At 45.0% G+C, this 20517-nt stretch overlaps 1 protein-coding gene across 1 annotated transcript; it reads right to left on the minus strand.

Moving 5' to 3' along the window:
- Positions 1–973: 973 nt before the first annotated feature.
- Positions 974–19511, minus strand: nsdhl (NAD(P) dependent 3-beta-hydroxysteroid dehydrogenase NSDHL). Its single transcript, XM_072505315.1, has 7 exons — positions 19391–19511; positions 14081–14242; positions 12298–12444; positions 12082–12210; positions 11495–11637; positions 10745–10847; positions 974–5686 (listed from the first exon to the last, which is right to left on the minus strand). The coding sequence occupies exons 1-7, from the start codon at positions 19406–19408 to the stop codon at positions 5354–5356; spliced, it is 1035 nt and encodes a 344-aa protein (XP_072361416.1). The 5' UTR covers positions 19409–19511; the 3' UTR covers positions 974–5353.
- Between the last annotated feature and the right edge of the window lie 1006 nt (positions 19512–20517).

Raw genomic sequence — 20517 nt, forward strand, 5'->3', positions numbered from 1 at the left:
ATGGTGAGCTTGTTACTGACACGAGACCAACAGGTCATCCACATCAGAGATACAAGGATGTCTGCAAGCGAGCCCTCAAATTCACTGGGATCATGGTTGGTGCATGGCCCTCCCGACACTAGTCCGTGGGTCGCATCCCTGCGTTTGAAAATGATTGCTCTATGGTGAGCTTGTTACTGACCAACAGGTCATCCACATCAGAGATACTAGGATGTCTGCAAGCGAGACCTCAAGTTCACTGGGATCATGGTTGATGCATACAAAGTCCTGGCTGCTGACCAGAGTGCCAGTAGACAAGTTATCAAGAACAGCAAGGAATAAGCAAGTCAAAATAAATGACTAGATAGCAAAAAGGAGAATCTGTCAGAACAAAAATAGCATCAGTAGATTTCAGGCCAAAGCGATTCACCTGTGCTGCTGTAGGACTACCACTCAAAAATCTACAATAACAGACAAATTTGATACAAAAGTGGCATACACCATAGGCATAGTTCCTCGTCTCCAGAGATGGACAGGTGAAAATAATAATCTGAGAGTTCCCTGTGCGTGTTTTGTTCCCCTTCTTAAATCTAAAAATTGTTAGCCATTTAATGGTCCTCTGACACTATACCATTTTCATAATAATGCCCTGCTATCCCTCAATTGCTCCCTTAAGTTTTAATTTATGCATGGAGTCCAGCTAGTATTTAGTTTGCTCTTTTCAGCAGAACATGCTTCCTGCACTCTGTTGAATACCATCTTAAATGTTTGCTACAGTTGTTCTACATCATTACTTGCCAATATCGCTGCCTATTTTATTTTCTCAAGTTCTATTCTGCTAGCATCATCTATGGTCATGGTGAATGATTCAGAGTGGAGAGAGGTATGCAATGGTATGCCTCGGGGTCAGTATATATTCTTTCTGATATACATTAATAACCTGGAATTGGGTATACAGAGCACAATTGCCTTTGCAGATAACACAAATCTTAAATATACTAAACAGGCTTCTTTTATTGAATGCTGTCCGCCACAAAGAGTGGAAGGTCACCTCCCACAAAATACAGGATATTCAGTAAACATGGACAGCTGCTGAATACAAATTCATGGCGTGCTCAAAACTACCAAACTAATTTCACAATGCATATAAAGCATCTTGAAGCATAGGCCAGGCTATAGTGTACAATGCCAATGTCTCTAGGGGCACTGTAGTTTGCACAATTTTGGAATACAATGAGGAATAGCTGGAGCACCGACTGGAGGTAGATCATCTAAATGCTGAAGTCCTTTTGTAGGCTGTACAGCATTGTACTGGACAGCTAGAACATCAAGGTGGCTAGTAAGTTGTACAAGTCCTTTTACCTGCCAAAGCAAGTTTCTTGTTGTATAATAGATACTGTAATAGTTGGACATGCCAGGTTGCTGGAGGTCAGTATTTATCATGGCCGGACTCCATTTTTAAATAAGTAGACATCTCTGCTATGGCACTGAACACCTACATTGTGGTATGCAGTGCTAATTGCGATTTGCAAAAAACTCATTTCCGGTGAGTTGGGGGGTGCAGGACGTCTTATAGATCCCTTGGATAATGGGCAATTGTGGGAATGGAGGTGAAAAATGACAGTAAGCAGGGCCTTTTGTCAACATAGTGGTCCAAGATGACACACACCGTACTAAACATTTAGAATCAAGTAAATCTTCGATGGCTCACTTAGGACATCGGAGACTCCCATCAGAATTGAGATTCTGCTAATCTACTCCCTAACCCAAAAAATTGCAAGTACATTACAGTACTGAAAGAACAGTTCTCTCTCTCTCTTGGTCCCACAAAGAGATTTCTGAGGAGGATTATTAAAAGATGCAAATGAGATATTAACACAGTTTTACTTGGTATAATACATCAGCAAAAATAAACATTTACAACACAATCAATCAAGTCCAAAATGAGGATTTTGTGCTTTGTTTTCAGAGGACAAATCATGTTAAAGGATGCTTGCTGGGGATTACTTCTGAAATTATAATTCAGGAGCTCTACATATACTTCTCATGCGCAATGTAAAAGTCTTCTTCCATAGACATGACCCTGTTCTCTGAGATACAAATATGTGACTATCTTCATAGAATAACCCTTTTATTGTTACTGGATAATAATATAGACAGAGCTCTTTAAACATGCCACCAATACTGCCGCTTCTGTAAAGTGAGTTGAAATACAGCATCAGAAGCCACTTCATAAATGTATTCCAGTCTTGGAATAAACAGACTGCGATGGCAGTTTACATCCTCAGGAGACAGAACAAGCACTTTTCCTGGAGGGAAATTGTCCCATTGGGCAGACGCAGCATGAGTTCATAAAGGGTAGGTCGTGTCTGAGTAATTTGGTAGAATTGTCTGAGGACGTTACCAGTGCAGTAGATAACGGGGAGCCAATGGATGTGGTATATCTGGATTTCCAGAAAGCTTTTGTCAAGGTGCCACACAAAAGGTTGCTGCATAAACTAAAGATGCATGGCATTGAGGGTAAAGTGGTAGCATGGGTAGAGGATTGGTTAACTAACAGAAAACAGAGAGTGGGGATAAATGGGTGTTTCTCTGGTTGGCAACCTGTAACTAGTGGGGTCCCTCAAGGATCAGTGTTGGGCCCGCAGTTGTTCACAATTTACATAGACAATTTGGAGTTGGGGACCAAGTGCAATGTGTCAAAGTTTGCAGACGACACTAAGATGAGTGGTAAAGCAAAAAGTGCAGAGGATACCGGAAGTCTGCAGTAGGATTTGGATAGGTTAGGTGAATGGGCTAGGGTCTGGCAGATGGAATTCAATGTTGCCAAGTGTGAGGCTATCCATTTTGGGAGGAATAACAGCAGAATGGATTATTTAAACGGTAAGATGTTAAAACATGCTGCTGTGCAGAGGGACCTGGGAGTGCTGGTGCACGAGTCGCAAAAAGTTGGTGTGCAGGTGCAACAGGTGATTAAGAAGGCTAATCGAGTTTTGTCTTTCAGTGCTAGAGGGATGGAGTTCAAGACTAGGGAGGTTATGCTGCAATTGTATACGGTGTTGGTGAGGCCACATCTGGAGTATTGTGTTCAGTTTTGGTCTCCTTACCTGAGAAAGGACATATTGGCACTGGAGGGAGTGCAGAGGAGATTCACTAGGTTGATCCCAGAGTTGAGGGGATTAGATTATGACGAGAGGTTGAGTAGACTGGGACTGTACTCATTGGAGTTTAGAAGGATGCGGGGGGATCTTATTGAAACATATAAAATTATGAAGGGAATAGATAGGATAGATGCGGGCAGGTTGTTTCCACTGGTCGGGGAAAGCAGAACTAGGGGGCATAGCCTCAAAATAAGGGGAAGTGGATTTAGGACTGAGTTTAGGAGGAACTTCTTCACCCAAAGGGTTGTGAATCTCTGGAATTCCTTGCCCAGTGAAGCAATTGAGGCTCCTTCTTTAAACGTTTTTAAGAAAAAGATAGATACCTTTCTAAAGAATAAAGGGATTCGGGGATATGGTGTACGGGCCGGAGAGTGGAGCTGAGTCCACAAAGATCAGCCATGATCTCATTAAATGGCGGAGCAGGCTCGAGGGGCCAGATGGCCTACTCCTGTTCCTAGTTCTTATGATTTCCATTGGTGTATTCCCAAAGAGCCAGATTACCCAGCCAGAGAAAATCCAAACTAAGAGTTGGAGTCGGAGAGAGTCATATAAAGGATTCCTTTTCCAGCAGCAGTTAATTCTAATGAGAATGGCAAAATAATGAGCCAATGGTTTAGAAGATACTAGCCTTTTGAATAATACTCAGGAAGTGTTCAAATGGAACATGTGACAATTAATATCCTAAATATTTTAGTTAAGGATCCTTAAGTATTTTGAAAGATTTAATATAGTCCTTCCATCTAATTTTAAACCATGATATTATATAAATGAATGGGCAACATGATGCCACAGTGGTTAGCACTGCTGCCTCATGGCGCCAAGGACTCTGGTTCGATCCCAGCCCCGAGTCACTGTCCGTGTGGAGTTTACACATTCTCTTCGTGTCTGCATGGGTCCCAGCCCCACAAACCAAAGATGTTTAAGGTAGGTGGGTTGGCCTCATTAAATTGCCCCTTCAATTGAAAATTGTTTTTATAAAATTTAAGTATTTAAATGAATGCATTATTTCCACCTTAAAGTATTTTAAAAAATAAATTCCAACAGCTACATACATTAAAGAAAAAACATGATCAATACGTTGAAGTTTTGTCACACAAATATGGATAACGTGCATCATCTCTGGAGGAATAGTTAATTAATGAGGAATGTTATTACCAAACGCTTCATTGCCATATCACAAACCCAGTTTAGACCAAACTATTTAGATATTAAGCACAGCACTGCAAAAGGGAAAAAGTGGATCATTTTCTGTTTGCTTATTTATATCTGAAAGATCAGAAATTATATTGACATTGATATAAACTGTAAAAGTGCTGATGCTAAAAAAACAACTTTCAACTCAGTAATTTCAGTAAATCTTCCAAAACGAAGTTTACCGAAAACTGTTTGAAAACAGAAGACAAAAACTGTGTACAAGAGGCGGAATATTTTTGTGTAATTTAAAATAAAAACCATGCAATGCCAAGGAGCTAATGTTACACCCATAATGTCAACCTTTGGAGATACTGTTTTTAAATAAAAGGCAACAAGAGTCAAGAAAATCCCAGACCTTTTACTTGGAAAATCTTACTAATAAAGTCAAAACTGACAATAGATGTGGTGGAGGCAGAAACTCTTTTAAAAAGTACCTGGATCTGCACCTTAAGTGCTGCAAGATACAGGGTTATGAACCGGGTGCAGGAAGGTGGGATTAGAAAGGGCACCTGGGTATCCTCAAGCTGGCATGAACAAGATGGGCTGAGTGGTCTCCTGTGCTGTAACTTTTCTATGATTCTATTCTATGCCCCTTTCAGTTTGAGTTGAATAATCAATTTCCTTGAATGATCAGCAAAAATGTAATCAAAATGGATGCTGTAATGTGCAAGTCTTTCACTCTCTCCTTTCTCTTCCCTCCCTCAAGACCTCTGGTCACCAAATATTTTCTATCTATCTTAGAGTATCCATAGGGAGAACAGGATTTGCATTTGTTGCCATGGAAACACTACCAATGAACAAGATACATACTTTTTTTCCCCTCCACTCCAAGGAATTGCAGAAGCCACCATATCAGCATTTTATTTGGCTTGTATGCCTTGCAACCCAGTCAGAAATGGTAAAATATATTTCAATCATGACACAAATAAGAATAATGATAAATTTAGATTTTCAAATCCACTTTCTGTCATCAGATTGAAAATCAAAAGTATAACAAATAATGGGTTGGCTGAAATCAGTTATCTTGATCTACTGAGATATGTGAAACTTTGAATTGTAGATTTGATTCCTTCGCTCAGGCAGACAACAGGTTTATATCCTAGATCGTTCTTTGCTCTTTCACAACTGTAGTAGTGGTATGTTCCAGCCAGTGCTACTCGCATGGGAGTGAATGTAGGTTTAATGGTCACAAACGGCTTTAATAGCAACACCAAAATTGAAAGCAAGAAGGCCAAATAATAAGCCAACAGGTAGGGTATGTGATACTTTGGAGGATCATAATTTAGTCCAACTAAAATCTCAGACAAGAAGGTCCAGAAAGGAATCGGTTCATCATTTGTGATATGATAAGCCTATTGGAATTGAAAAGAAAGTAGTCAAGAAAACAAAGCCCATATTTCAAAACACAAGTTTTTATACATTAACTAAACATTAAAATGATTTTCTTTCAATGACAACATGGATTATGATAATATTTTCTAACTACCCCTTTTTAAGGTTTTGTAGATGGGGGTGGTTGTGTGGAGGGTATGGGGTGAAAAGAGAGAGGAACATCAGATCTACCAAACTCATTTTAGGAAAACATGATTGTGTGGTATTTAATTCAGTGGTAGCACTCTAGACCAAGGGGATCTTGTGGGGCAGTGGGTAGCGTCCCTGCCTCTGAGCCAGAAGCTCTAGGTTTGAGTCCAACCCCAGGACTTGATGGCCAAGATAGATGTGTTCATAACATGGCCAACAGTGTCAACCTGCAAAATCCTTGAGCACCCCAATGGCATGAGGTAAGAGTGGGAGAGACTCCTAGTCAGCCATGGTTGATGCGGAGTGGTACCACTCAAGCCTCCAGTGACAGGCTAGCAATCTGTTCCAGGGGAAAAACAAAACTCGCTAATGGAACAGATGAAAATCTGCATTGTGCACTACTAGGTGCGGGAAGAGAAACAGCTCTCAAAGTTGTGGAGTTGAAAAGCCATTCCTGAGATTTGAGCACTTAGTCTATCTGTATTGGTTGGCTGTGCTGCATAGTGAAACTTTCCATCTATTGAATGAAATGTTAAACAAGTTCCATCTATTGAATGAAATGTTAAACAAGTTTGTGGTCTTAGGTGAATGGAAAAGGGGCAGCACGGTAGCATTGTGGATAGCACAATTGCTTCACAGCTCCAGGGTCCCAGGTTCGATTCCGGCTTGGGTCACTGTCTGTGCGGAGTCTGCACATTCTCCCCGTGTGTGCGTGGGTTTCCTCCGGGTGCTCCAGTTTCCTCCCACAGTCCAAAGATGTGCAGGTTAGGTGGATTGGCCATGATAAATTGCCCCTGGTGTCCAAAATTGCCCTTAAGTGTTGGGTGGGGTTGCTGGGTTGTGGGGATAGGGTGGAGATATGGGCCTGGGTAGGGTGCTCTTTCCAAGAGCTGGTGCAGACTCGATGGGCCGAATGGCCTCCTTCTGCACTGTAAATTCTATGATAATCTATGAAAAGCTTCCAGGTATTATTTTAAAGAATAGGTACATAAAGAAAGAAATAAAAGTTCTCTTGTCCGATGTAATGGCACGGACGGTTCATTTTGAAATACTTGGATTATAAATATATTTACCAATATTCATACAAGTATTAATGCAAAGTCATCAGTAACTAATCCCTTGGTGATCTCCAGGGATATATTATGCCGAGTCTGTGTGCAACTACTGTGTTACAGCTATCTAGAGATTTAATTCCAAATGAGTTATGTAAAAAGGAAGTTATGATGAACTTGTGTGAACACTGGTTCTGCCTCTACTGCAATATTCTGTCCAATTCTGGGCACCACACATTGGGATGATGGAAAGACATCAGAGAGGATGTAGAAAAGATACACAAGAATGGTTCTAGGGACGAAGAAGCAGAACGGGGTTAGATTCATGTAGCTGGGGCTGTTCTTCCTGAAGAGAAGACTCGGAAGATATTTGATAAAGATGTTCAAAATCATGAGGGGTCTGCACAGTTAGGGAGAAACTGTTTCCATTGACACAAGGATGGAGAACCAGAGGGCAGTTATTTAAAGGGAGTGGCAAAAGAACCAACAGTGACACCTGGAAAAAATAGCTTTTCAGGCGGTGACTGAATCTGGAATACACTGCCCAAGATTGTGTGTGTGGGGGGGGGGGGGGGGGGGGGCAGATTCAATTGAGGTTTCAAAAAGAGAATTGGATAAATATCTGAGGGGGAAACAAATTACAGAGCTATGGAGAAAAGGTGGCCAAATGAGATTTGATGATTCCCTTGCAGAGAGCCCGTATGGACACAGCATGCTAAATAGCCACTTTCTGTGCTGTAACCATTCTATGATTTTACCACCAATACGACAAAGTCACTTCTACTAGTAAGAGTGCTGTCAGAGAGAAGAAAAAACAAAAACTCTGTAGCGGGCTGCTTTGGCAATTGGCTCCCACGAGTGGTCATCGTTAAATCTCCCTTTGGGAGCCCCGCTACAGACTGATCCCTCGATCCACCTGTAAAAGCCAACAATGGGTCTCATGCTTAGATAGACCATTGCCATTTTTCAAATTGCAGTGATATTGTCTGTCAGATGACAAAAGGACACTGGTGAAATTTCTACTGATGGTTGCGCAGTGGTGAGCACTGCTGCCTCACAGCACCAGGGACCCGGGTTCAATTCCGGCCTTGGGTCACTGTCTGTGTGGAGTTTGTACGTTATCTCCCAGTGTCTGCGTGGGTTTCCTCCGGGTGCTTCGGTTTCCTCCCAAAGTCCAAAGATGTACGGGTTAGATGGATTAGCCATGGTAAAATTTCCCCTTAGTGTCCGGGGATGTGCGGATTAGGTTATGGGGTTAGGGCTGGGTGGATATGGGTAGAGTGCTCTTTCAAAGGGTCGGAGCAGACTCGATGGGTCTAATGGCCTCCTTCTGCACTGTAGGGATACTACCCATCTATTATTAAATGGTCCCTGCACATCAATGGAGCAGTCAGCATGAATGGGAAACAATTACACAAGATCTAATAGCCGGCCTCGTTACACTCTCGAACTGGGGCAGGCACCAAGCAGCTTGCAATGCAACCGGCCAGCTCCTGTCGGCGAAATCGGGATCTCGGCGTAGCGTGGGGAGAAACAAATTATCACCACTTAAGCCCCATTTTGATACAAGTAACAGGAGTCACCCCAGAATCCAACAGCCTCCTGTCATTCATTGGCCTCCCCAGCAAATGGTCATGCTGGTGCCAATTAGTACTCCCTTTTAACAATGTGAACCTGCTGGAAGGACTTCTGCGGGGAGCCGAGGAGGTGAGTAGCCATCTTTGCTCACAGACAAAGATCCCGGGGCCACCCCTGTGCTCGGTGGGGGGACCCTCCATAGGGGTGGGCCGCCATGGGGGGGGCTGGGGTGGCCAACCCCACATGGCACCACCATGCCAACCTCTGGATCGTGTGTATCCGTTCTGGGGGCAACCCCAGTCCCTGCCCATCTGCCCCGCCCACCACCCATAACCCCCACCGAATGCAGAGGCCTCCGTCATGTGGCTGAAGGCTAATAGGGAATTGGCAATCGTGGTTAAGTGAGCACTTCACACAACCCAAGTGGATTCCGGCAGATGGGCAGGCCATTTAGCATGTGGGAATCAATGCCTAGCATTCCAATCAGACCATGATACCTGGACACTGTGCTTAAACACTGCGGGAGGCAACACCTGAACACTCCGAGTGGGACATAACTCCGGGGACATGACCACAGCCGGAAGGTGGGGGAGTGCCACGGGGAGGGAACTAGCGCCCGGACCAGGTGACGTCATGAACAAGTGTCTGGGATACAGGATCTGGGTCAGTGAGGGGAGTGCATGGGCAGGCCAATCCAGGTGGGGAGGAGGGGGGGAAATCAATGGTGGAATGGAGAGTCTCAAATGGGAGCCACTGCTGTCTGCGAATCTAACACCCTCCCCTAATGCTTTACAGATATTGAACGCTACGGCAGGGAGTTTGAACCCAGAACTTGCCCTAGTGGTGCTCCTGCTAGGCCAGGCGGCCAGTCGCTGGAGACAGTGGCAGCAGCAGCATCTGCAGATGCTTGTGATGGCAGCCCATGTGCCAGACACCGTCCCACACCAAGGACCCGGCGCCCATCAGGCACCAGGGGGAGGCCCGCAAAAGCCCAGCGTGTACAGGAGTCACTGGTCCTTTGAACAGATGATGGACAGCGTGTGCCGCAGGAGGCTTTACCTCAATAAGAAGACAGTAAGGCATCTGTGCCATATCCTCGCGGACTTGGCACCATATGGAGGAGGACACTCTCTCTCTGTGGCTGCTAAGGCCACCGCAGCCCTGAACCTTTATGCCTCGGGATCATTCCAGGGCTCGAGCGGGGACCTGTGTGGTATCTTGAAGGCTACAGCCCACAGGTGTATCCGACTGTTAACTGATGCTCTGCCCGCGCGGAAAACTACATCAACTTTGACATCAGGATGCCAAGCATCAGGTTTCTCCGCCATTGCCTTCGTTAACAGAAAGGGGCTGTATTCCTTCAACATACAACTCGTGTGCGACCACCACATGAAGATCATGCACGTGTGCGCACGCTTCCCAGGAGCATCCATGACAGCTACATCCTGGGGCAGTTGGTCATCCCCGGCCTCTTCGAGGACCACCCCAGGATGGTCAGCTAGATCTTGGGGGATAAGGGATACCAGCTGAGGACATGGCCAATGACGCCAGTATGGAGGCCAGAGATCAAAGTGGAGACCTGATACAACGAGGCCCAAGTGGCCATCCGGGCTGTGATTGAGTGGTGCATCGAACTCCTCAAGATTCGATGCCTCGACCAGTCTGGTGGCGCACTCCAGTACAACCCCCGGGAGGGCTGCCCTTGTGGTGGTCTGCTGTGCACAGCAATGGGGCGACGGACTGGAGGTAGGTGATGAGGAAAATATGGCCACCTTTAAGGAGCAGAGGCTGGAGGACAGACAGCAGCGGTGAGGGTCCGGCAAGCCCAGAGGGCCAGGGAGGCCCTCATACTCGCCCAAATCACTTAGAGCTTGGCCCGGTCTGTCACTTTCTACCATCCCCTGGGAGCATGGGTGATGGAGTGGGCAGTGGGTATGCGTTACATCACTCCACGGTGCTTGGAATGTGTCAGCGGGTCACTGTCAAGGGCTAGGGTGGTGGTGATGATAACCCACCGTGTCTAAGTTTTGCATCTCTTGTTAGCAGGAGTCTGGCGAGCACAGTGTCGGCGAATTGGCTGGCAAGCCTTCATTTGAGGCGCGAAGCCCATGGGGCCTCGTTAAGTGAACCAATTAACGTGGAATAGCGTTGCCAGCCTCACTGGGAAGCTCACGCTTGCTACCACACACCGGAGAATCGCGCCCATGGTCGATCAAAGAAGGGTTGAATAGACAGAGACAGGCTACTGTCAACATTTACCTTTCCACAGATGTGTGACTTTGGGTGAAGATTCTCTGCTGCCAGAATCAGTCCATGCACAACATTATCAACGTAGGTGAAGTCTACCAGATTCTTGCTATTGCTGTAAAAGGTATAAGCAGTTTTATTAGGCCTAGAAATTAACCAACCAATAGAATATTGTAATCATATCTTTTCACAGTAATCTAGCTTTTCACAGTAACTTCATTGAAGCCTACTTGTGACAATAAGCGATTATATCCAGAAAATTCCAAGGAATGATAATTAATAATTAAACTGTACCAACAACTCAATATATGGAGTTAACAGAAAAATTAAGTCAGAATTGATCCTGCCCTAATATCAGATGTGACCCACCCACTCATTCACAAAAAAGGAAATATGCTCCCCATTTCCACAACTGATGGTGCACCACCCTACTTTAGGCACTAATATTTCCACAAAAACTAGCACCACCCTACTTTAGGCACTAATATTTCCACAAAAACTAGCAACTGTTTTGAATACAGATCAAAAGTGGTACTATTTATCAATAATAAAACAGGGAGGAGTAGTAGGGAGGAATTGTATTTTCATGTTATTTGCCACTCTGATAATCCCACACCCAAAAAAATACACAAGTCACATAATACATTGTCAATGAGAAAGTTACTGTTTTCTTCTGACTGGTCGCTGTTCTTTACCACAAGTTCAATTATAGTATGAAACACTTCAGTACAAAATCCATTGTTCCATCTATACAGTACTCACCCAATCATGAACTTCATTTTTCCACTCTTGGCAGCCTGTACAAGGACAGGTACTAAATGCGGATCTTGAGGTCCAAAAATGCCATGAGGACGAATTGCAATGGTCATGAAGTTCTGATCTGGATTGTTAGCACCAAGAATTTCCTGTCATATATTTAAAAAATGTTAGTTGCGAACATCAAATAGGGAAGAAACTACAACATTCACTTCTATTGGTATACAACCAACAGTTGCCAAAATACTTAGAATAATGTTTTGCAGTTACTGGACAGTCAACTGAGAGCGCATGAGCGCTCAAGAGAGAGCAAACATGTACGCTCTCTGTCCCACTACATAAACTACACAAATATGTCTGATTACCAGCAACGGAATATTACTTCTACTGGAAGGTCACACTGATAAGATGAGTCTCCCGGTTGCAGGTAATGAGCTTTGATATTTTACATGGAGCAAGATATTTGCACGCTTTGTCAATGTAAAAAAATAAAGTAAAAACTTGAAACTTTAAAATGTACAAGTTTCCATCACTCAGCTGCTCAGGCCATCACAAATACATAACTTGTGTGATGTCAAAACTATTAAACCTACCATCTCCTGCAAGATCTTGGTTTGGCAATAGTAGTCAATGGGATTCTTAGCATATGGTAGGTCTTCAGAGCCATTCTTGAGGTCTGAGCCTTCAAATACAACACTAGCACTACTAGTCAGCACCAGTTTCTGTGAGAGAGAAAATAAGTTAGTCATGAAAGGTTTGCAGGGCAGGGAATAGGATTTAAATGGTTCTAAAGTTGCACCATTTCTTACCTGAACACCAGCTTCTTTACATGCTTCGATTATAGTTTTGGTTCCTGTGTAATTAACTTTATAGAATAGTTCACGGTTGTCACTGGAAGGTGCTGGAGAGGCACAGTGAAACACGATGCTCACACCCTGAACTGCTGGCAGTACATCCTAAACGATCACAATTTGTTAATGTGCAATTCCATTGTTTAAAGTTTTCATTTAAATAGACACTAAAGACATAAATTTAAATTAATTTAAACTGACAACCTGTGGAGATTTACTGGGCAATAGCTTTCTCTAAACTGCAAATAGCCTGTAAGTTGAGAGTTTGAGTGAGGAACAAGGTTATAATAAAATAAAATCTATCAAGACTGATTTGTTTTGGGTGGCATGGTGGCACAGTGGTCAACACTGCTGCCTCATGGCGTCGAGGACCCGGGTTTGATCCTGGCCCTGGGTCACTGTCCTTGTAGAGTTTGCACATTCTCCCAGTGTCTGTACGAGTCTCACCCCCACAATCCAAAGATGTGCAGGGTAAGTGGGTTGGTCACGCTAAATTGCCCCTCAATTGGAAAAAAAAATGAATTGGGTACTTTGAATTTAAAAAGATTGATTTGTTTTTTTGGTTCTAAACGGTTGCCTTATTTATTAAAGAAGAGAAAGTGTTAACTCAGGCATAATTTTTTCAAATCCGTGTCTAGGCAATGGCAGATGCTCAGATACCATCGAACAGCGCACATAAAATATGGTAGACTGATCAAGTAATCATGTCAGTTGGCTGGATTCTTCAGCCGCGCTCGCTGCAAGATCGCCACGGACGGAACGGGGACCTTGTAAAGGTCCGTTGACCTCGGGTGAGAATTTCTGCTCACCGGGCAAGCGCGGCTGAAGAATCCCGCCTGATTAATACAGATACAAATATCTGACCTCGGAAGGTGGTCCTTGATATACTATGTTACATATTGCTGAGGGAGTGCTCCATTATACCAAAAGGGTTAAAGTTCATATAGATTGACCTCATCAACCTCCTAAGGAATATAAACCTTGCGATACATGAAATCACTCTCCAAAAAAAGTCATGATGTGGTAAGAGCAAGCAATTAGATCAATGGTGTGGAAAGATCAAGCCATTAGATTAATTTAATACATTCTTACCATAGTCCACACATACAGTGTGATCATAGAGATGCAGGAATTGACAGCATCTTCTGAAATGCACCATAGCTTAAGGATATCACATATGCACAGATTAGCATGGAAATCCTGAGTTTGGGGTCTGTCATTTAGGATTACAATATACAAAATTGCTTCTCAATAAACCGCTTGTTCTCAGCTCTTGAGTAATTTGGGACCCTTGATCAAATCTTACATTGTTGGAGAAATTTGCTGCTCATCCACTAATGCTCATCCACTACTGGATGCTGGACTATCAGTCATTCTGATAATTTCTCAACAGTGGAGTCGCGAGAGGTAGTACTGAGGTAGAAACGGGTGCCAAGAGTTTATATGTGAAAACTAACAGTTGTCCAAGTATAAGTCAAACCAAAGTTGATAACCATAAGAACATCAAAATAACTGCTTGAAAAATATTATGATTGTTAGAGGTGCATCATAACTGGAAAGGAGAGTCAGCCATTAGTTAACAAAATTGTATTCAAACAGAAAGAAGCAGTGCTCTTGAATATCATTTCATTTATAACTCAAAATGTCACAAGGCTTCTTCTCCTTTCGCATGCAGGTGGCATCATGCCATGAGAAATAGAGAACTCAATACTGTAGTGTTAAAAATGTTATTTATACCAACCTCTTTAGAGCACAGATCTGCACTGAAGAACTGAACTCTTTCATCCTCAAATGGTTTCCAGACATCCAAAATATTAACAATATAGCCTTTCTCCAGAAGCGTCCTCACTAAATGTTGGCCCAAGAAACCAGAGCCCCCGATAACAGTACATTTCTTACTGTGCTACAAAACAAAATGAAAAAAAAAAATCAGACAAAAGCGAAATACTACAGGTGCTGGAAATCGAAAACAAACAAAAAAAAAAAAAAAAACTGACCTTGGTGAAACATCGCAATCTGGATCTCACTTGCGCTGGAAGATCCAGGTTAGCATATTTATGGCTCATTAAAATATTCACCCGGGACCCAACAGCCTCCCCACAAGGCCTCGACTGTGCCCCGGTTAGTAATGGTCCACACAAACCTGGACGAGGCGTAACGGCACCTGGGGGCTTTCCCATGTCATTGGAGACCCCTGGGTGGTCGGGACAGAGCAGGGTGGTCCCCTCCAGCACACTGGCCCTGCCAGCCTGGCACTCTCCAGTATCCAGGTGGCAGTGCCAAGGGTCTGGGCCTCAGGGGGAGCCATTCCCATGTAAGGGGATATGAGGGGTTTTGTGAAGGGTGGGGGCGGGGTTGAAGGGCAGATATAAAGGGGCCTCATCAAGGTTTGCGGGGGGGGGTTCTGAAAGTGGGAGGGAACGGAGGCCATAACAGGGTCTCCTCACTTGGGGGGGGGGGGGGGGGGGAATAATGGCCATTTGTGCAGGGGGTGATATTGCTTGTGGGTGGAGGACCCTCAAGCTCACTTAGGAAAAGGATACCCTTTCAAAAATAACAGCCCAATCTCGGAAGAGCCGGTCTCGCTGGCAAATTCAGCTCCCAGTGATTAACACATTTCGAAGTGTGGGCTAGACCGGGGAGAAACTCCCCAAGGCCCCAAAAAATGACTAAGTGTGTTGAGTAGCAGTTTGGATCTCAACCAAAAAGACGGGGAGAAACCTCCCACCAAACTCGCTCAAAATGATACTTGAAATTATTTGGTTGAATTCTGTCCAACATTTCAAGTCATGACTTTTCAGGGAAAAGTCAGAGATGCAATAGGTTTTAAGCAAGTGAAGATGAGAAATACAGTATGCTGTACATTGAAAGGGGTACAAGTAAATCGCTGTTCGTGATTATGGCATTGGATGGTGTAAAGAGAGGAGGTGAAAGGGCAGATGTTGCATCCCCTGCGCTTCTGGAAGTCAGTGGAGGGTGGAGGGCAAGAAGGACTGATTAAATTTTTTTTTGATGATGAAGAACAGCATATTTATTAAATATACAAAATAATGGCTTCTTTGAAATTATATTGAACTAGAGAAGAAATTAACAACATTAACAATTAGTTACCAGCCTTGCCTCAATCATAACATTCTTGCCTGAGTCAGAAGGTTGAGAGTTTAAGTTCCCCTGCATGAATTGTGTCACTAGCCCCTGCTGACATTTCATTGTAGTATTGAGGGCATGGCGCACTGCTGGAAGTGCTGACTTTTTAAAATGTTTTTATTCAGGTTTTCCCATATTATACAGTACAAAATCAACAAGTCTGTGCAGACCAGATACAATTTACAAAAGCAAACATCGGAAATAGTTTATTTTAAAATATTTTTGTTGAATTTTTACACCTGTACAATAGATGAGCAAGATGCTGCATATGTACAATTTACATGTTCTCCTTTCATTGGTCCCCCCCCCACCCCTTCGTTGTTCAGGCTCCATTTTGGGCCCTTTCTTCCGTTGTAGGTGCTGTATGCCCCTTTCATATTGGATTTGTTCCTGTTGCCCCTATGGCTTTGTTGGCGGAGGTCCCTCTGACCTCTTCCTCAGTCTTTTCCTGTGTTCCCTCCTCACGTTTCCCTGGATCCCTCTCGTTCCTATCTACTCGGTGTGGTTCTGTCTGCCCTCACTGACCTCGCACATCCCCCTCCCCGCACCCCCCCCTTCCTTTCCGCTATTGACCTCGAACAGACGGATTAATATCCGCTACGCTTTGTGGAAACCCTCGTCCGAGCCTCGGATGGTGTATTTGATCTTCGCCAGATGGAGAAATTCCAACAGGTCTGCCAGCCGGTCCACAGCTGTGGGTGGTGTTGATCGCTAGCCAAGCAGGATTTTCTGCCGTGCTTTTAGGGAAGCAAAAGCAAGGGCGTCGGCCCTCTTCACCATATGAAGTTCTGGCTGGTCCGAAACCCTGAAGACTGCCACTCTCGGGCACAGCTCCACCCTCACCCCCACAACATTGGACATGGCTGTCCAGAACCGGACAAGTCTGGGGCAGACCCAGAACATGTGGGCATGGTTGGCTGGGCCTCCCTGGCACTGTTCACATTTATCCACCTGCGGTTCATTCGGGTTCAGGTTAGGTGTGCTCCATGCACCACTTTGAACTGCAGGAGGCTTAGCCTTGCGCAGAGGAGGTGGAATTGGCCCTGCTTAGTGCTTCACTCCAGAGTCCCCACGTCCCCACCCTAGTTCAACCTCCCATTTCGGTCTTGCTCCTTCTAGTGGTGTCCGCCCCCTTTCTAACAGTCGTCCGTAAACGTCCCCCCCAGTTCCCCTTCTCCATATTGTCTGCCTCCAGCATGGTGTCTCTCGGGGCCCTAGGTTACCGCATTATCTCCTTGCGGAGAAAGCTTTTGATTTGTAAATGTCAGAGCGCCTGTCCATTCGGTAGCTCCAGTCTTTCCGTCAGCTTGTTCAGGGTTGCAAGTCTGTCCCCCATGTGGAAGGCCCAATCACTAGTGTCTCCCATCCTGTCTCCACTTATTAAAAGTGGCATCTAGCATGGCTGGTGGGAATTTGTGGTTACCGCAGATAGGGGCCATGGTGGACACCTCGATTAAGCCGAAGTGCTGTCACATCTGGTTTCAAGTTTTTAAACATTGCTACCACCACTGGGCTGGATGTGTACTTTGCCGGGTTGGGGATGGGAGCGCTGGAAGACTCCTCCATTTTCACCCATTCCTTGCCCCCCCCACACCACCACACACAAAACGCCATAATCATGGTCAGATTCATTTGTGGATCGTATCCAGTCGTGGGTTATCTGGATCCCCAAGTAGCAGAATTTGCTTTGGGCTAGTTTGAATGGTAGGCCCTCAGGCTCGGTCCTTCCCCCATTTAGGTTCACCGGGAATGCCTGGTTCTTGCCCAGGTTGAGTCTGTAGCCCGTGAAGGCCCCAATCTCTTTCAGGAATTCATGATTTCCTTTAAGCAGTTCTGCGGGTCCAAGACGTAGAGGAGCAGGCATCCTCTACCTCCTCTTCGGATAGCCTTCCAGCCTTTAGCATCTCACAGAGCGATCGCCAGGGTACAATTGCAATGGCAAAGAGGAGAGGGGGCAGCAGGCATCCATGCCTGGTGCCTCTGTGCAGCTGGAAATATTCAGTGCTGGTGGTGTTGTTCCGAACGTTTGCCTTGGGGTATTGTACAGGAGTTTCATCCACGAGGTGAACTCCGTCCCTAGCCCAAACTGCTCCAGTACCTCTATGTGATACTTCCAATTAAATTCTGTCGAAGACCTTTTCTGTCTATAGGGAGACGATCACCTCTGGTGTTCTCTCCCCGTATGGGATTAATATCACATTGAGTAGCCGCCTGATGTTCGCAGTTAGCGGTTTACCCTTGACAAAGTCCATCTGGTCCTCTGCGACCACTTCAGGTACAGTCTTCATGTCTCTTGTCCAGGACTTTCGCGTGTATTTTCACATCTATGTTAGGCAGTGAAACGGATCGAAATGATCCGCATTCCCTTGGGTCTTTGTCTTTCTTGGGTATCAGCAATATGGTGAAAGGTGATTAAATGACAGAAGGGCTCATGGTGCAAGGCTAAAAGATGTGATATTGGGGCAAGTAAAGGAACAAAAGATGTGAATAGAGGACACGTGAATGGCAGAATCATGAACAGATGCCACCTATAAAGAGGGAAAAACGTAAGATAAAAACAACAAAGAAACAAATGGAGCAGTGGTTATAATTCAAAATTGGTGAATTTAATGTTCTGCCGATTCGACCTTCCATACCAACGCTTCTGATATTTCTTCCTTTTCTGCAACTAAGGACTCGCCCTACACCAGTGTTTAACAGGGCTTTCAACATTTCTGTTCTATTTCACACACTCCTGCTGTCACCCCTTCCCCTCCCTCCCAGAAGCATTACAGGGTTCCCCTTGCCCTCGCCTTGCACTGTGCCAGCCTCCACATTCAACAGACCATGCTTTGCCATTTCTGCCACCTCCAGTGTGATGCCACAAACATTCTGAAAGGACCGTTCCCCCCTGCATTACTCTGGTCCACTCCTCAGTAACCCCAACAGCCCCACTTTCCACAAGGCCTTTCCATACAAGTGCAGAAGATGCAACATCTGCCTTTTTAATCGCCTCTCTTTGCACCATCCAAGGTTCCAAACACGTAACAGCAATTGTAGTATACCACATTCACAATGTGGTCTACTCTTTACTGGAACAGGCCAAACTCAAATTGGGTTACCATTTTGCAGAGCTTTCATTCTGTCCACAAGCATGACCCCGAGATTCCAGTTGTCTCTCATTTTTAATTCATATTCCCTGTCTGAACTTTGTCCTCAGCCTCCTGCAGTATTCCAATGAAGCTTAACTTAAGCTCGAGGAACAGCAACTCATCTTTTCACTGGGTACTTTACAATCTTCCAGACTCAAACCAAACCCTAGAAATCCTACAGTGCTGAAGGAGGCCATTCAGCCCATTGAGTCTGCACAAACCCTCTGAAAGAGCCCCTACCTAGGCCCACTCCTCCACCCTATGCCCATAACCCCACCTAACCTGCACATCTTTGGACTGTGGGAGGAAACCTGAGCACCCACAGGAAACCCAAAATAGACACAGGGAGAACGTGCAAATTCCACAGTCAACCAAGTCCAGAATCGAACCCGGGTTCCTGGCACTGTGGGGCAGCAGTACGAACCACTCTGCCACCCATCTGCCTTTATTTTGTTTTCTTTATCTTTACTAGTTCCTGTTTTTCTCTCATTTAAATGGATTTTTTTGCTTTCAGAGTTTAGCCTTCATGGATGCGAAACGTCAAATCCGTTTCCCTCTCGCATAGATTTGCGAGGACTGATCATTTCCAGCATTTTCTGCTTTTATGTGAACAGCTCAGCTAGATCACAAGTTCCTATCCAGAGCAGTTCTGAGATCACTGCAGGTTGCAGACTGCACAATATCTCCCAGCCATTCATCATGTGTCCAAACAAACATCCGTGTCCCGCACCCTCACACGACATTAACTCAAACACTGGGAATGTAATACTCACCCGCGAGCGTGTGTTCATCTTTCTCCGCGAACAAGACTTTACCCGGGGATGCCGGGCTGTGTGGACAAGACCTCGAATAAAAACCCCGGAGCTCCGCCTCTTACACCCGACTGGACAAGACAACAACCCTGCCTCTCCTGATTGGTGTGGCTGCTCCCTTCCGGCGTAACGTTGCCCGGGTGACAGACTCATCATCCAATCAGATTATCGGACGACCATGGGCTGGTGATGGCACGTGAAGCAACGACCAATCGGAGTTGGCTTGGACTCCAATTCAGGAGAGCAACCCAGTTCATCGCCTAACCCCATTCAAGTCACAGCACTGGGAATGGGGATGGGTGGATCAGGTACAACTACTTGACATTGAGAATGTCAGGAATGTTAAAAATTGAGGGGTTTTTTTGTTGTTGAGATAATTAACTTAGATATTCAGGCTTTGCATTCTTTCTGAAATGGCTACTGGCCAGTTGTGTACTGCGGTAATTTGATGGTCTTTTTGGACAGATGAGGTGCAGGTATAATTAAATTATAACTTCCTGGTTCCCCCACGTGGCATTTTGGGGGTACCCCAATGATTCACTGGGGAATCCCTCTGCACTGGGGAAACCCACGTAAGGGTTGGCTAAATTTCCTGAGACAATTGGAAACCATATGACAAAGGGATATAAATCACTAAATTCGGATGGTTTTGCCAATTTTACCCTGATAGAAGGAAAGAAGCAAATCCAGAGTAGCTATTTTTTTTAAAAAACCCGACCTGGAGTAGATACAGGGACCATGATAGTTAGGGTTTATGCAAGTTAGGAGGTGGGTATGTTCATAGAATTATCATAGAATTTACAGTGCAGAAGGAGGCCATTCGGCCCATCGAGTCTGCACCGGCTCTTGGAAAGAGCACCCTACCCAAGGTCAACACCTTCACCCTATCCCCATAACCCAGTAGCCTCACCCAACAATAGGGGCAATTTTGGACACTAAGGGCAATTTATCATGGCCAATCCACCTAACCTGCACATCTTTGGACGGTGGGAGGAAACCGGAGCACCCGGTGGAAACCCACGCACACACGGAGAGGATGTGCAGACTCCGCACAGACAGTGACCCAAGCCGGAATCGAACCTGGGACC

Source organism: Scyliorhinus torazame, chromosome 5 (assembly GCF_047496885.1).
Source record: "Scyliorhinus torazame isolate Kashiwa2021f chromosome 5, sScyTor2.1, whole genome shotgun sequence".
NCBI lineage: Eukaryota > Metazoa > Chordata > Chondrichthyes > Carcharhiniformes > Scyliorhinidae > Scyliorhinus > Scyliorhinus torazame.

What these genes read in the sequence shown, in the direction of transcription:
- nsdhl (XM_072505315.1), bottom strand. An exon ending in GTAAAGAAGCTGGTGTTCAG is followed by an intron (nt 12,211 to 12,297) that starts GTAAGAAATGGT and finishes TCTCTCTCACAG; the next exon opens with AAACTGGTGCTGACTAGTAG. An exon ending in CCAAGATCTTGCAGGAGATG is followed by an intron (nt 11,638 to 12,081) that starts GTAGGTTTAATA and finishes AATATATGACAG; the next exon opens with GAAATTCTTGGTGCTAACAA.